Source organism: Heptranchias perlo, chromosome 33 (genome assembly GCF_035084215.1).
Source record: "Heptranchias perlo isolate sHepPer1 chromosome 33, sHepPer1.hap1, whole genome shotgun sequence".
NCBI lineage: Eukaryota > Metazoa > Chordata > Chondrichthyes > Hexanchiformes > Hexanchidae > Heptranchias > Heptranchias perlo.
The window spans coordinates 29,933,327-29,950,668 of record NC_090357.1 but is presented as its reverse complement, the minus strand read 5'-3'; the positions used below and the strand labels follow the sequence as shown (position 1 = coordinate 29,950,668).

Sequence of the window (17,342 nt, the reverse complement as noted above, 5' to 3'; positions counted from 1 at the left end):
GGCGCATTGTGGCGACTGGCAGTGGTGGGAGTTGTTTGAAAACTGAATATGCGCTGTGATACTTTGAGGAATGTGTGAATCTGTGAGAGAGCGTGCACCAAGGTTTTCTGATAATGCACTGGAGACCTTGGTGCAAGAGGTGGAGAGAAGGAGGGACATCTGGTAGCCACAGGGAGGGCAGGAGGCCCTTGCTGGTTCAAAGCCTGGTGGAACAGAGGACTGCTGCAGAATGAAAGAATTGTGACCGCTGCCAGATAGAGTGGGCATTGACCTGCATGATGCGCTGCCTGTGGTCGCACACCAGTTGCACATTGAGAGAGTGGAATCCCTTTCTGTTCATGAATATGGCCGAATTCAGATGAGGAGCACGTCAGGCAATGTGCATGGCACCCTGCACCATGTGGAAGCCTGCAATCTGTGCAAAACCTTGTGTTCTCGCCTCTCTGCCAAGAGGGAATGCAGTGAATGTGTTTCTCATTGCATAGAGAGCCTCAGTGACCTCCCCCCGCCACCCGTTATACTGCAGTGCACTGCAAACTGAGAGATGTTGCTTATATCTCCAGCAGCAGATGAAGTACCTGCATTCTGTTCCACACAAAGTCCTGCTCATGTTTCACTCCGATCCTCCCCAACCTTCAGTCATTGCGTGCCCCTCACCACACCGACTTCAAGAACCTCGTCCTTTTATGAATACCTCCATAGCCTCGCCCCTCCTCACCTCTGCAAACTCCTCTAGTCTATGTCCATGCCTGTTCTCTCCCCTCTGATCTAATGTGCATTCCCCCCTCCCTACGCTCAATCATTGATAGTAAAGCCTTCAGCCATCTTGCCTCTACCATCTGGAACTTTTTCCTAGCCCTCCCCTCTTTCCCGTCCCCTACCTTGCTTCATCTCTCCCCAATTTCAAAAGCCTCCTGGAACCTACCTCTTTGACTACTCCTTCACCCATCTCCCCTCTTCCCCTCCTGCTCTGGACCAAATGTGAACTATGAAGTAGCCTGGGATGCTTTGCTATGTTAAAGAAGCTATATAAATGTAAGTTGCTGTGAACTGGGACAAAAGATTCTTCAATAACATCTCAGTTTGATAATAGGCACACAAGGTCTGTAACACCATACAATTCAGTAAGGGTGCTCAGCATCCTGGGCTTGTACCATCTGGATTCTCATCAAGCATCTCCATTGCTACTCCTTCCTCACTACGGACATGTGCCTTACTGGGTGTTTCCTCATCCTCATCAGTGTCAACATCTCCCGTGTATCTCTCATGCACCACCAGCTGTTTGCCTCTAATGGGGGGTGGTGATGGTTGGTGATGGTTCACGACTTTTGGTGGCGGCTGGTGACGGTTGGTGACTTTCGGTGGCAGTTGGTGATGTTTGTTGGTGGCAGCTGGTGACAGTTGATGGTGGTTGGTGATGGTTGGTGGCGCTTGGTGACGGTTGGTGGCAGTTGGTGATGGTTGGTGGCGGTTGGTGATGGTTGGTGGTGGTTGGTGATGGTTGGTGGCGGTTGGTGATGGTTGGTGGCAGTTGGTGATGGTTGGTGTCGGTTGGTGATGGTTGGTGGCAGTTGGTGATGGTTGGTGGTGGTTGGTGATGGTTGGTGGCGGTTTGTGGCGGTTGGTAATGGTTGGTGGTGGTTGGTGATGGTTGGTGGCGGTTGGTGACAGTTGGTGGCGGTTGGTAATGGTTGGTGGCGGTTGGTGATGGTTGGTGGCATTGGTGTCGTTTGGTGGCGGTTGGTGATGGTTGGTGGTGGTTGGTGACGGTTGGTGGCAGTTGGTGATGGTTGGTGGCAGTTGATGGTGGTTGGTGGCGGTTGGTGATGGTTGGTGTCGGTTGGTGATGGTTGGTGGTGGTTGGTGGCGGTTGGTGACGGTTGGTGGTGGTTGGTGATGGTTGGTGTCGGTTAGTGACGGTTGGTGGCGGTTGGTGATGGTTGGTGGTGGTTGGTGATGGTTGGTGGCGGTTGGTGATGGTTGGTGTCGGTTAGTGACGGTTGGTGGCGGTTGGTGATGGTTGGTGGCGGTTAGTGACGGTTGGTGGCGGTTGGTGATGGTTGGTGGTGGTTGGTGATGGTTGGTGGCGGTTGGTGGCGGTTGGTAATGGTTGGTGGTGGTTGGTGATGGTTGGTGGCGGTTTGTGGCGGTTGGTAATGGTTGGTGGTGGTTGGTGATGGTTGGTGGTATTGGTGTCGTTTGGTGGCGGTTGGTGATGGTTGGTGGCGGTTGGTGACGGTTGGTGGCAGTTGGTGATGGTTGGTGGCAGTTGATGGTGGTTGGTGGTGGTTGGTGGCGGTTGGTGATGGTTGGTGGCGGTTGGTGGCGGTTGGTGATGGTTGGTGGCGGTTGGTGATGGTTGGTGGCGGTTGGTGATGGTTGGTGGCGGTTGGTGATGGTTGGTGGCGGTTGGTGATGGTTGGTGGCGGTTAGTGACGGTTGGTGGCGGTTGGTGATGGTTGGTGGCGGTTGGTGACGGTTGGTGGCGGTTGGTGATGGTTGGTGGCGGTTGGTGACGGTTGGTGGTGGTTGGTGATGGTTGGTGTCGGTTGGTGGCGGTTGGTGGCGGTTGGTGATGGTTGGTGTCGGTTGGTGATGGTTGGTGTCGGTTGGTGGCGGTTGGTGGTGGTTGGTGATGGTTGGTGTCGGTTGGTGACGGTTGGTGTCGGTTGGTGGCGGTTGGTGGCGGTTGGTGATGGTTGGTGGCGGTTGGTGACGGTTGGTGTCGGTTGGTGGCGGTTGGTGGCGGTTGGTGATGGTTGGTGGCGGTTGGTGATGGTTGGTGTCGGTTGGTGGCGGTTGGTGGCGGTTGGTGATGGTTGGTGTCGGTTGGTGATGGTTGGTGTCGGTTGGTGGCGGTTGGTGGTGGTTGGTGATGGTTGGTGTCGGTTGGTGACGGTTGGTGTCGGTTGGTGATGGTTGGTGTCGGTTGGTGACGGTTGGTGTCGGTTGGTGATGGTTGGTGGCGGTTGGTGATGGTTGGTGTCGGTTGGTGACGGTTGGTGTTGGTTGGTGGCGGTTGGTGGCGGTTGGTGATGGTTGGTGGCGGTTGGTGATGGTTGGTGGCGGTTGGTGGCGGTTGGTGACAGTTGGTGGCGGTTGATGATATTCTTCAGGTGCAGCTGCTGATCAATTGGATTGTCCTCAATTTGTGAAGAGAGCAGATGGTACATTATGAATACATTTACACTATTGTATTTTAATAATTGATGTATTATTTATGCATTTGTTTACAATCAGCATATATGGATTGAGAGATATGGTGAGAAGATGGGGTTGAGAAACATGCTGAGAAGGTGAGTAGGTGGGAATGAGGGACGTGGTGAGAAGCTGGGTAGGTGCGATTGAGGGATTTGGTGAGAAGGTGGGTAGGTGGGCAGGTGGTAGGTGGGATTGATCACTGAGAAAGAGATGAGCTTGTTTGATCTCATGGCCTTTTCCTGTGTTTATAAATTCTTATGTTCGTAATTATTGCCAGAATAAGCAATAAGTTCAGGGGCCTGCGGGTGAGGAACAGGAGAGGTTACAGGAACATCACTGTGGACACAAAATTATAATATCTCCCTAATGTGTGAGAAGAAGCAACTCCATGGCACACAGAGATAGAGACAGGAGGGGCTCACCATCTGAGGCCAGAGATAGAGACAGGAGGGGCTCACCATCTGAGGCCAGTGATTCTAATTCTAATTTTAATTTGAATCATTTCACACTAATTATAGCTATACTTTACCATCAGATACAAACTAATGCCCTGTCTGTGGTGGAGAGCTGTGCCTTCGTTCCATCAATCACAGCCTGGCACTGTGTCACTATCTGACGGTCCTTAATGGCCAATTTCTGAGATAAAAGACAGGCAATCAGAGTCTGCTGCCATTACCCAGCCCTCCCCCTGCAATAGCTGCACTTAAAGATGAACCAACATGGTGAAGAATTGCTTTAATGCTTGATGCAGGTATCTGCACGAGGCAAGTATCAAGGGCCCTATTCTCACAGTTTGACTGCAGGGGCATTGCGAGTGGCAACTGGGCATCAAATGACTACAGTTTCCTGTCCCAATGTATGTTAGATCACTGCCGACACTGGGTTAGCCTGCTGTAAGATGTGGGCAGTGATCACAGATAAATATCAATATGGGCTGAAATGAAAAGTGGTAACTGAGACCAAAAGAATCAGGAAGGCCAGGTTCGTGGAGGCAGAGCTGGTGGAGGAGCCAATGATTGGGGTCTGAATTTCGAGAAGCAAATGGCTCCAAGCTGACATAGAGCTCTGGTCCCAGCTGGTGGTGGGTGAGGGTCCCAGCTGGTGGTGGGTGAGGGTCCCAGCTGGTGGTGGATGAGGGTCCCAGCTGGTGGTGAGTGAGGGTCCCAGCTGGTGGTGGGTGAGCGTCTTAGCTGGTGGTGGGTGAGGGTCCCAGCTGGTGGTGGGTGAGAATCCCAGCTGGTGGTGGGTGAGGGTCCTAGCTGGTGGTGGGTGAGGGTCCCAGCTGGTGGTGGGTGAGGGTCCTAGCTGGTGGTGGGTGAGGGTCCCAGCTGGTGGTGGGTGCGAGTCCCAGCTGGTGGTGGGTGAGGGTCCCAGCTGATGGTGGGTGAGGGTCCTAGCTGGTGGTGGGTGAGGGTCCTAGCTGGTGGTGGGTGAGGGTCCTAGCTGGTGGTGGGTGAGCGTCTTAGCTGGTGGTGGGTGAGGGTCCCAGCTGGTGGTGGGTGCGAGTCCCAGCTGGTGGTGGGTGAGGGTCCCAGCTGGTGGTGGGTGAGGGTCCCAGCTGGTGGTGGGTGAGGGTCCCAGCTGGTGGTGAGTGAGGGTCCCAGCTGGTGGTGGGTGAGCGTCTTAGCTGGTGGTGGGTGAGAGTCCCAGCTGGTGGTGGGTGAGGGTCCCAGCTGGTGGTGGGTGAGAGTCCCAGCTGGTGGTGGGTGAGGGTCCCAGCTGGTGGTGGGTGAGGGTCCCAGCTGGTGGTGGATGAGGGTCCCAGCTGGTGGTGAGTGAGGGTCCCAGCTGGTGGTGGGTGAGCGTCTTAGCTGGTGGTGGGTGAGGGTCCCAGCTGGTGGTGGGTGAGAGTCCCAGCTGGTGGTGGGTGAGGGTCCTAGCTGGTGGTGGGTGAGGGTCCTAGCTGGTGGTGGGTGAGGGTCCCAGCTGGTGTTGGGTGAGGGTCCTAGCTGGTGGTAGGTGAGGGTCCCAGTTGGTAGCAGACACTCGGGAAATTGATCCCAGAGAGTCCTGATTTTGGGAAGACGAATACAAATTCTGGACATCACACTTTAGGAAGGATGTCAATGCCTTGGAGAGGGTGCAATGGAGATTTACAAGCATTAAGTCTCGAACTAGAGGGCATAGTGTCAGGATAAGGGGTCGGCCATTTAAGACTGAGAAGAGGAGGAATTTCTTAACACAGACCATAAGACCATAAGAGATAGGAGCAGGAGTAGGCCATTCGGCCCCTCGAGCCTGCTCCGCCATCCAATGAGACCATGGCTGATCTGATTTTAACCTCAACTCCACTTTCCCACCTTTTCCCCATATCCTTTGACCCCCTTGCTGAGGGTTGTGAATATTTGGAATTCTCTACCCCAGAGGGCTGTAGATGCTGAGTCATTGAATATATTCAAGGCTGAGATCGATAGATTTTTGGACTCTAGGAGAATCAAGGGATATGGGGATCAGGCGGGAAAGTGGAGTTGAGGTCGAAGATCAGCCATGATCTTATTGAATGGCAGAGCAGGCTCGAGGGGCCGTATGGCCTACTCCTGCTCCTATTTCTTATGCTCTTATGATACCAGGGATGAGGGACTTCAGTTATGTGGAGATACTGGAGAAGCTGGGGTTGTTCTCCTTAGAGCAGAGAAGGTTAACATGGAACAACTTCTCCTTTGACTCCACTCACTTCCTCCAAATAAAAGGTGTTGCTATGGGAACCCGTATGGGTCCCAGCTATGCCTGCCTTTTTGTGGGATATGTGGAACATTCCTTGTTCCAATGTTACTCAGGTCCCTTCCCTCACCTCCTTTTCCGGTACACTGATGACTGTATTGGTGCTGCTTCCTGCTCCCGCCCTGAACTGGAAAATGTCATCAACTTTGTTTCCAATTTCCACCCTTCCCTCACCTTCACATGGTCCATCTCCATCTCTTCCCTTCCCTTCCTCGACTTCTCTATCTCCATTTCTGGGGAAAGGTTGTCAACCAATATCTATTATACGCCCACTTACTCCCACAGCTACCTTGATTACACTTTCTCCCACCCCGCTTCCTGTTCTATTCCCTTCTCCCAGTTTCTCCGTCTCTGTCGCATCTGTTCTGACGATGCCACTTTCCGCACCAGTGCTTCCAATATGTCTTCCTTTTTCCTCAACCGAGGACTCCCCTCCACTGTAGTTGACAGGGCCCTCGACCGTGTTCATCCTATTTCCCACACTTCTGCCCTCACCCCTTCCATTCCCTCCCAGAACCATGATAGGGTCCCCCTTGTCCTCACCTTCCACCCCACCAGCCTCCACATTCATTGTATTATCCTCCGTCATTTCCACCATCTCCAGTGTGATCCCACCACCAAACACATCTTCCCCTCCCCTCCCCTTTCAGCATTCCGAAAGGACCTCTCCCTCCGCGACACCCTGATCCACTCTTTCATCACCCCCAACACCCGCTCTCCTCCCCACGGCACCGTCCAGTGCGAGCGCAGGAGATGCAACACCTGCCCTTTCACCTCCTCCCTTCCCACTGTCCAGGGCCCCAAACTCTCCTTCTTTCAATTTACTAGACTGTATTCGCTGCTCACAATGTGGTCTCCTCTACATTGGGGAGAACAAACGCTGACTGGGTGATCGCTTTGCTGAACAACCATCGCTCTGTCTGCAAGTGTGACCCTGACCTGCCGGTCACTTGCCATTTTAATTCCCCGTCCCACTCCCACTCTGACCTCTCTGTCCTCGGCCTCTTACACTGTTCCAATGAAGCTCAGTGTAAGCTCGAGGAACAGCACCTCATCTTTCGTTTAGGCACTTTACAACCATCCGGACTCAACATTGATTTCAATAACTTCAGACCATAACCACTGCTCCCATTTTTTCGGACAGCAGGTGCTGGTAATGGTTCTGCTGTTGCCATTTACAGCTCCTCTAGACCCATCTTTTGTTTCTTAACCTGTCCCATTCCCACCCTCCTTGCCTTGCACCATCATCTCTTTTGTCATTTAATCACTCTTGTCCTCCGTCCTATCACAGACCTTCCCTTTTGTTCTTTTCTCTCCCCTTTCCCTGGCTCTGTACTTGCTTAAAAACTTTAACTCTTTAACTCAGCTCTGACGAAGGGTCATCGACCTGAAACATTAACTCTGTTTCTTTCTCCACAGATGCTGCCTCACTTGCTGAGCTTTTCCGGCATTTTCTGTTTTTATTTTAGATTTCCAGCATCCGCAGTATTTTGCTTTTGATTATTGAAGGTTAAGGGGAGATTTAATAGAGGTGTTCAAAATTATGAATGGTTTTGATACAGTAAATAAGGAGAAACAGTTTCTACTGGCAGGAGGGTCGGTAACAGGTTTAAGATAATTGGCAAAAGGACCAGGGGGAGTTGAGGAGACATTATTTTACACAGCGAGTTGTAATGACCTGAAATGTGCTGTCTGAAATGGCGGTGGGAGCAGATTCAATAATAACTTTCAAAAGGGAATTGTATAAATACTTGAAAAGGAAAAATTTGCAGGACTATGGAGAAAAAGCAGGAGAATGGGACTAATTGGATAGCTCTTTCAAAGAGCCAGCACAGGCACAATGGACCGAACGGCCTCTTTCTGTGCTGTAAGATTCTTTGAAACTCTTGTGTTGAACAGGGATGGCTGAGCTCAGGAAATGGGTTACTGTTGATAGGTAATTGTTCAATCTCTGAGATGATAGAGGAGTGGAGCAGGAACTTGTAATGATAACAGCGTGAGCATTTATAGATGTTTCCTTAAATGAGTGTCACTGTTTCATAGCAGCTTGTTTATGTAATTTAGAGACATTCCCTTATCAATCAGTATTGGATGATGTATCAATTGAGCAAGGGGTTTGAGGCAGACTGCTGCAGTCAGTGTTTGAGGATGGAGTTTGTTAGCTGAGGTTGAACTGCTGCCATGTATAAAGGGAGATATTCCTGGTTCTGTAACTAGATCCCCCAGATAGGAAATGGCCCAACTTCCATCCGTTAATTTATATGGAAGAAAATGGTGGGTTCCTTTACAGGCACGCACTCTGACCTTCCGATATTCCCTGTACCCACGGCATCCAGGAAATTTTCCCCTATAATGTTTTAAATCTTAATAAAATTATTTCTTTTGCATTCAGTTTTGTGTACAAGGAGCCTTAAAACATGCTCAGAGTAAGATTACTGAAGCTAGGCTGAAGGGGAGCTAGTTCTGGCGGGAGGAAGCTGTTCATTCTCAGAAAGCTCGGAATAGGTTGGAGAGTTTGAAGTGGGAGTCTCCTCGTTAGCTCTGGTAAATGTCCCTGAGTTTGTAACATTACATTCCACATAGAAAGAAAGAATTTGCATTTATATAGCGCCTTTCACCACCTCAGAGCATCCCAAAACGCTTTACAGCCAATGAAGTACTTTTGAAGTGTAGTCACTATTGTAATGTAGGGAAACGCGGCAGCCAATTTGTGCACAGCAAGATCCCACAAACAGCAATGAGATAATGACCAGATAACCTGTTTTTTTTTAGTGATGTTGAATGAGAGGTAAATATTTAACTTTTAAGCTATGTTTAATATCCCACAGAACACATGCATCGTGTAAATAAGCATAAATATTTAGTTGTGTCTGTTGAGGTGACGGTTAAGGTACAGGACGAATACTCTTCTTACCTCCACAGATGAACAGCAGGGTCAAGGTGCCTGCCTTAGTACCTGAGAAGTTCTGATATTGCATTTGTTTCAGGGAACATTGTAATCCAAGATTGAATGAACAGGAAAAACTTTAATCAGGTTTAAGACAACTTCAGACATAGCAGTACATCCTCGGGCATCTTCCTGGAGTCTTTAGAGAGGGTCAGCATTAACTGGGAGGAGGTGGGAGGGTCAGCATTAACTGGGAGGGAGAGAGAGAGGGTCAGCATTAACTGGGAGGAGGTGGGAGGGTCAGCATTAACTGGGAGGGGGAAAGAGGGTCAGCATTAACTGGGAGGGGGAGAGAGGGTCAGCATTAACTGGGAGGGGGAAAGCGGGTCAGCATTAACTGGGAGGGGGAGAGAGGGTCAGCATTAACTGGGAGGGGGAGAGAGGGTCAGCATTAACTGGGAGGGGGATAGAGGGTCAGCATTAACTGGGAGGGGGAGAGAAGGTCAGCATTAACTGGGAGGGGGAGAGAGGGTCAGCATTAACTGGGAAGAGGAGAGAGGGTCAGCATTAACTGGGAGGGGGAGAGAGGGTCAGCATTAACTGGGAGGGGGAGAGAAGGTCAGCATTAACTGGGGAGGGGGAGAGAGGGTCAGCATTAACTGTGAGGGAGAGAGAGAGGGTCAGCATTAACTGGGAGGAGGTGGGAGGGTTAGCTTTAACTGGGAGGGGGAGAGAGGGTCAGCATTAACTGGGAGGGGGAGAGAGGGTCAGTATTAACTGGGAGGGAGAGAGAGGGTCAGCATTAACTGGGAGGGGGAGAGAGGGTCAGCATTAACTGGGGGAGGGGGAGAGAGGGTCAGCATTCCGTATTCCACCTCTGCAGACAGAGATGAGCAGGATGTGCCTTGACAGATGATTCGTGCAGATGGAGGCTGCAATTCCATCGCTGGTTGTGACAGCAGGCTCGATGATACGGGTACGGTGAAGGATGGGCTGAACCTTAAGCTGGTGCTTTAGTTGGTACAACATGAAGGAATGATGCCAGGTGATCATCAGTAAGGGAAAGCGTGATTGGCCGTGCTCCCCATGATGCCACCAACCATATGTGGCACCTACCTGGCAATGGCAACACAGGGTCAGGAGAGCCAATTGCCATGCTGTGCCATCTGCTGTAAAGACACCAGCAGTGACCATGCCCCATGGAGCTGTCATGACCTTGAGACTGCACCTGGGGTTTCCTACTCTCCATTTTTATCTGTCTTTTAATCCGTGTAATTTTTTAAATTCATTCATGGGATGTGGGTGTCGCTGGCGAGGCCAGCATTTATTGCCCATCCCTAATTGCCCTTGAGAAGGTGGTGGTGAGCCGCCTTCTTGAACCGCTGCAGTCCGTGTGGTGAAGGTTCTCCCACAGTGCTGTTAGGAAGGGAGTTCCAGGATTTTGACCCAGCGACGATGAAGGAACGGCGATATATTTCCAAGTCGGGATGGTGTGTGACTTGGAGGGGAACTTGGTGGTGTTGTTCCCATGAGCCTGCTGCCCTTGTCCTTCTAGGTGGTAGAGGTCGCGGGGTTTGGGAGGTGCTGTCGAAGAAGCCTTGGTGAGTTGCTGCAGTGCATCCTGTGGATGGTACACACTGCAGCCACGGTGCGCTGGTGGTGAAGGGAGTGAATGTTTAGGGTGGTGGATGGGGTGCCAATCAAGCGGGCTGCTTTGTCTTGGATGGTGTCGAGCTTCTTGAGTGTTGTTGGAGCTGTGCTCATCCAGGCAAGTGGAGAATATTCCATCACACTCCTGACTTGTGCCTTGTAGATGGTGGAAAGGCTTTGGGGAGTCAGGAGGTGAGTCACTCGCCGCAGAATACCCAGCCTCTGACCTGCTCTTTTAGCCACAGTGGTTGGTCCAGTTAAGTTTCTGGTCAATGGTGACCTCCAGGATGTTGATAGTGGGGGATTTGGCGATGGTAATGCCGTTGAATATCAAGGGGAGGTGGTTAGACTCTCTGGTCTCTGTTGTGTAGTGGGGGACTGCTGTTCAGCAAGGGCCCTTGAGTATACCTTTTTAATTGAAGTGAAATTGGTGGGATTCATTTAATTGGAATTAATTAGTTATAGGGTAAGTCATGTCAGGACAGCCCAGCCCCGTGTTATGCTCTTCCTGCTCTATGTGGGAAATCAGGGACCCTTCCGGTGTCCCTGACGACCAAGTGTGCGGGAAATGCATCCAGCTGCAGCTACTGACAAACCGCATTGCGGCACTGGAGCTGCGGATGGATTCATTAAGGAGCATTCGCGATGCTGAGAACGTCGTGGATAGCACGTTTAGTGAGGTGGTCACACCGCAGGTAAAGGTTGAACAGGCAGGAAGTAATTGGGTGACCACCAGGCAGAGTAAGAAGAGCAGGCAGGCAGTGCAGGGGTCCCCTGTGGCCGTCCCCCTCTCAAACAAATATACCGCTTTGGATATTGTTGAGGGGGATGACTTATCAGGGGAAGGCAGCAGCAGCCAACTTCCTGGCACCAGGGGTAGCTCTGCTGCACAGGCTGGGAGGAAAAAGAGTGGAAGAGCTATAGTGGTAGGGGATTCTATCGTAAGGGGAACAGACAGGCGATTCTGTGGCCGTAAACGTGACTCCAGGATGGTTTGTTGCCTCCCTGGTGCCAGGGTCATGGATGTCACTGAGCGGCTTCAGGGCATTCTCAAGGGGGAGGGTGAGCAGGCAGAGGTCGTGGTCCACATTGGGACCAACGACATAGGTAGGAAGGGAGATGAGGTCCTGCATCAAGAATTTAGGGAGCTAGGTAGCAGATTAAAGAGCAGGACCTCAAAGGTTGTAATCTCTGGATTACTCCCAGTGCCACGGGCTAGTGAGTATAGAAATAGGAGGATAGAACAGATGAATGCGTGGCTAAAGAGTTGGTGCAGGAGGGAGGGTTTCAGTTTCCTGGATCACTGGGCCTGCTTCTGGGGAAGGTGGGACTTGTACAAGTCGGACGGGTTGCACCTGAACCAGAGCGGGACAAATATCCTTGCGGGGAGGTTTGCTAGCACTGTTGGGGGGGGTTTAAACTAACTTGGCAGGGGGATGGGATACAGAGTGGAGCTACAATAGGGGGTGATGTGCAGCCAAATATAGAGAAACAAACAAGTCAGCTTGGAAGACAGGGCAAATATGTAAGGGCAAGGCTGGATGGCATCTATTTTAATGCAAGGAGTCTTGCGAATAAGGTGGATGAACTGAAGGTGTTGATAAACACATGGGAGTATGATATTGTTGCTGTCACAGAGACATGGTTGAGGGAGGGGCAAGACTGGCAGCTCAATATTCCGGGGTACAGAATCTTCAGGCGAGACAGAGGGGGAGGTATAAGAGGAGGGGGGGTCGCAATATTAATTAAAGAATCAATTACTGCCATAAGGAGGGATGATATATTAGCAGGTTCCTCTAATGAGGCCATATGGGTGGAGCTTAAAAACAAAAAGGGGGCAAGCACTTTGATGGGAGTGTACTATAGGCCCCCAAACAGTCAGAGGGAGATAGAGGAACAGATATGTAGGCAAATCTCAGAAAATTGTGCAAATAATAGGGTAATAATAGTGGGGGATTTCAACTTCCCCAATATTAACTGGGATACTCAGAGTGTCAAAGGCTTAGAGGGTACAAAATTCTTAACGTGCATCCAGGAGAGCTTTTTGAGCCAGCATGTAGAAACTCCTACAAGAGAGGGGGCGGTACTGGACCTAATTCTAGGGAATGTGGCCGGCCAAGTGGAAGAAGTGCTAGTAGGTGAGCACTTTGGTGACAGTGACCATAATTCAGTGAGATTTAAGGTGGTCATGGAAAAGGACAGGGAGGGGCCGGAAATAAAGGTTCTAAATTGGGGGAAGGCTGATTTTAATAGGATAAGGCAGGATCTGGCCAAAATGGACTGGGATCAGCTGCTTGTAGGAAAATCTGCATCGGAGCAATGGGAGTCTTTCAGAAGGGAGATTGAGACCATACAATGGCAACATGTTCCCGTAAAGGTCAAGGGTGGTTCCAAGAACTCCAGGGAACCTTGGATGTCAGGGGATATACGAGAATGGATTAGGAAAAAAAGGAGGGCTTTTGGCAGATACAAAAGGCTAAAGACGGAGGAAGCCCTAGAGGAGTACAAAAAGTGCAGGGGGATACTTATAAAAGAAATTAGGAGATCAAGGAGGGGCCATGAAATAACACTGGCGAGCAAAATAAAGGAAAATCCTAAGATGTTTTATAAGTATATTAAGGGTAAGAGGATGACTAGGGAAAAAATAGGGCCCATTAGGGACAAAAATGGCAATCTGTGTGTGGAGCCGGCAGATGTAGGAGGGGTTCTAAATGAATTTTTTGCATCTGTTTTCACTATGGAGAAGGACGATGTAGACATAGAAATACGGCAGGGGGACTGTGATATACTCGAACATATTAACATCGAGCGGGAGGAGGTATTGGCGGTTTTAGCAGGCCTAAAAATGGATAAATCCCCAGGCCCGGACGAAATGTATCCCAGGCTACTGTGTGAGGCAAAGGAGGAGATTGCGGGGGCTCTGACACATATATTCAGAACCTCTCTGGCCACAGGGGATGTGCCAGAGGACTGGAGAACCGCTAATGTAATACCATTATTCAAGAAGGGGAGTAGGGAAAAACCGGGGAACTACAGGCCAGTGAGCCTAACATCAGTGGTAGGAAAATTATTGGAAAAAATTCTGAAAGACAAAATTAGTCTCCACTTGGAGAAGCAAGGATTAATCAGGGATAGTCAACATGGCTTTGTCAAGGGAAGATCATGTCTGACTAATTTGATTGAATTTTTTGAGGGGGTGACTAGGCGTGTGGATGAGGGTAACGCAGTGGATGTGGTATACATGGATTTCAGTAAGGCCTTCGATAAAGTCCCCCACAGGAGACTGGTCAAGAAGGTACGAGCCCATGGAATCCAGGGTGCCTTGGCACTTTGGATACAAAACTGGCTTACTGGCAGAAGGCAGAGGGTGATGGCCGAAGGTTGTTTTTGTGACTGGAAGCCTGTGGCCAGTGGGGTACCACAGGGATCGGTGCTGGGTCCCTTGCTGTTTGTGGTCTACATTAATGACTTGGATATGAATGTAAAAGGTATGATCAGTAAGTTCGCTGATGATACAAAGATTGGTAGGGTGGTAAATAGCGAGGAGGATAGCCTCAGTCTGCAGGACGATATAGATGGGTTGGTCAGATGGGCGGAACAGTGGCAAATGGAATTTAACCCGGAAAAGTGCGAGGTGATGCACTTTGGAGGGACTAACAAGGCAAGGGAATACACAATGAATGGGAGGACCCTAGGCAAGACAGAGGGTCAGAGGGATCTTGGTGTGCAAGTTCACAGATCCCTGAAGGCGGCGGAACAGGTAGATAAGGTGGTAAAGAAGGCATATGGGATACTTGCCTTTATTAGCCGAGGCATAGAATATAAGAGCAAGGAGGTTATGATGGAGCTGTATAAAACACTGGTTAGGCCACAGCTGGAGTACTGTGTGCAGTTCTGGTCGCCACACTACAGGAAGGATGTGATCGCTTTGGAGAGGGTGCAGAGGAGATTCACCAGGATGTTACCAGGGCTGGAGCGCTTCAGCTATGAAGAGAGACTGGGAAGATTGGGTTTGTTTTCCTTGGAGCAGAGGAGGCTGAGGGGGGACATGATTGAGGTGTACAAAATTATGAGGGGCACAGATAGGATGGATACTAAGGAGCTTTTTCCCTTCGTTGAGGGTTCTATAACAAGGGGACATAGATTCAAGGTAAAAGGCGGGAGGTTTAGAGGGGATTTGAGAAAGAACTTTTTCACCCAGAGGGTGGTTGGAGTCTGGAACTCACTGTCTGAAAGGGTTGTGGAGGCAGGAACCCTCACAACATTCAAGAAGCATTTGGATGAGCACTTGAAATGCCATAGCATACAAGGCTACGGACCAAATGCTGGAATATGGGATTAGAGTAGACAGGGCTGATGGCCGGCGCGGACACGATGGGCCGAAGGGCCTCTATCCGTGCTGTATAACTCTATGACTCTATGACTCTATGACTCTTGCTGGAGATGGTCATTGACTGGCACTTGTCTGGTGCGAATGTTACTTGCCACTTTTGCACAAACCTGGATGATGTCCAGGTCTTGCTGCATGCGGGCACGGACTGCTTCATTATCTGAGGGGTTGTGAATGGAACTGAACACTGTGCAATCATCAGCGAACATCCCCATTTCTGACCTTATGATGGAGGGAAGGTCATTGATGAAGCAGCTGAAGATGGTTGAGCCTAGGACACTGCCCTGAGGAACTCCTGCAGCAATGTCCTGGGGCTGAGATAACCACTACCATCTTCCTTTGTGCTAGGTATGACTCCAGCCACTGGAGAGTTTTCCCCCGACTCCCATTGACTTCAATTTTACTAGGGCTCCTTGGTGCCACACTCGGTCAAATGTTGCCTTGATGTCAGGGGCAGTCATTCTCACCTCACCTCTGGAATTCAGCTCTTTTGTCCATGTTTGGACCAAGGCTGTAATGAGGTCTGGAGCCGAGTGGTCCTGACGGAACCCAAACTGAGCGTCGGTGAGCAGGTTATTGGTGAGTAAGTGCCGCTTGATAGCACTGTTGATGACACCTTCCATCACTTTGCTGATGATTGAGAGTAGCCTGATGGGGCGGTAATTGGCCAGATTTCAGCCAAGGCAAAGGCTGCTAATGGGGTGATGTCTTTTCAGCCTTATTGCCTCGTCCATTGTGACACTTCCCTTTAATTGTCTCCATCCCTTTAAATTACACTTACATGCAATTTTCCTCTCCCACTACAAGTGCGCCCCTTACACTTGATCTGTGACTATTGCAAACTGAGCTGACTCGGGAGAGTCCTGACTGATTATCACACTGGCAGTCCAGCTGGGTTAGTTCTTAATCTTTTCAACATGACGTGCATCAGAAGAGGAAAATCGGCCCATGTTTTTTTTGGATCCACAGTGTGGACCACAATTATCTCCCCAGCTGCTGTGTTCCGATGGGGTGGGAATTTTACCCGCCCTTCTGTTATTGCTGGAAGCCCACCCTTGCCCTGCCATGAAATTCCAGCGGTGTCACAGCTGGACTGTTACTCTAACACCACAGGAGACGGTTAAAGAGGTAGAGGAACCTTTAAGATCTGGAGATTGCCATCCTGGTAGGCCTAGGCAGAAATGGAGGCTGACACAAGATGGTAAGTGGGGGCCATATTGGAGAGAGAGAAGGCCATTACCCTGGCCCTTTCCCTCAATTGGGAGACCTCAGAATTGTTAACCATGGTGGCTCTGGGAAGGGGGGCTAAGAGGGGCAGAAAGGGGAAATCACCCCGAGACCCTGGGCTCAGCCCCACAACGCCATGTGCATGAGGAGCTGGGGAAAAAGTAGCCAATGATGGTCCCTGTGGGGCTGGGGTGAAGTAAATTGGAGTTTGGTTGGGATCTGGAGGAGAATCCGAGCCTTGGTGAAGCTAAAACGATGCTGGTCATAATATGGAGCATCTGAGGGAGATTGTCCAGCACGATCATTAGGATTAGAGACGGTGGAGCAATCTCTTCAGCAGAGCTAGTAACTGTAGCATCAAAGTGGTAGAAGAAGGATCCTTAGGACCGCTGAGAGACAGCTTTGGCAAAGAAGCAGAAGGAGCAGCTGCTGAAGCAATAGGAAGGCAGCAGCTGAGAATGTTTCCCCCAACATATCCCAGCTGTAATGCCAGAGGTGATGAGCAGAGATAAAGTTGGTTCGAATGCCTAACACTGATCCAGATGTCAGGTGCGTGAAGCAGAATTTTTACACGTCAGCAGAACGACAGGCCTGATTGTACCAAGATCTGACAGAAGGGAAAAGTGAGGCATGAAACCTTCATCCCGGCTCCCGAACCCCATTCCCCAGTCTCCATCTCCCCAACGAGCCCCCATTCCCCAGTCTCAATCTCACTCCCTGATTCCCCCATTTCCCAGTCTCCATCTGTCTCCTAGATCCTCCATTCCAAGTCTCCTTCTCCCCAACGAGCCCCTATTCCCCAGTCTCCAAATCTCTCCCTGATCTCCCATTCCCCAGTCTGCAAGTTCTCCAAACCCCATTCCCCAGTCTCCATCTCTCTCCCCAACGAGCCCCTATTCCCCAGTCTCCAACTCTCTCCCTGATCTCCCATTCCCCAGTCTCCAAATTCTCCAAACCCCATTCCTAAGTCTCTATCTCTCTCCCCAATGAGCCCCCATTCCCCAGGCTCCATCTCGTTCCCTGATCCCCCATTCCCCAGTCTCCACCTTGCTCTCAGATCCTCCATTCCCCAGCCTCCGTTTTCCTGATGAGCCACCATTTCCCAGTCTCCAACTCTCTCTCTGAGCTCCCGTCTCTGAGCTCCCGTTCTCCAGTCTCCATTTATCCCTTAATCCTGACTCCCGAGGTTCCCCCCATTGCTGATTCCTGTGTTCCCCCGCTTGCTGATTCCTGAAGCTCCTCCGATTCCCAAGACCCCTGATTCCC

At 50.6% G+C, this 17,342-nt stretch overlaps 1 protein-coding gene across 1 annotated transcript; it reads right to left on the bottom strand.

Moving 5' to 3' along the window:
• Positions 1-1,134: 1,134 nt before the first annotated feature.
• LOC137301349 (uncharacterized) lies at positions 1,135-6,511 on the bottom strand. Its single transcript, XM_067970794.1, has 2 exons — positions 6,466-6,511; positions 1,135-3,122 (listed from the first exon to the last, which is right to left on the bottom strand). Exons 1-2 carry the CDS (start codon positions 6,509-6,511, stop codon positions 1,135-1,137), a joined length of 2,034 nt encoding a protein of 677 aa, XP_067826895.1.
• Positions 6,512-17,342: the final 10,831 nt, after the last annotated feature.

What these genes read in the sequence shown, in the direction of transcription:
- LOC137301349 (XM_067970794.1), bottom strand. Translation starts at nt 6,511, where the DNA reads ATGACGGAGGATAATACAATGAATGTGGAGGCTGGTGGGGTGGAAG. An exon ending in GGAGGCTGGTGGGGTGGAAG is followed by an intron (nt 3,123 to 6,465) that starts GTGAGGACAAGG and finishes ATTGATCAGCAG; the next exon opens with CTGCACCTGAAGAATATCAT.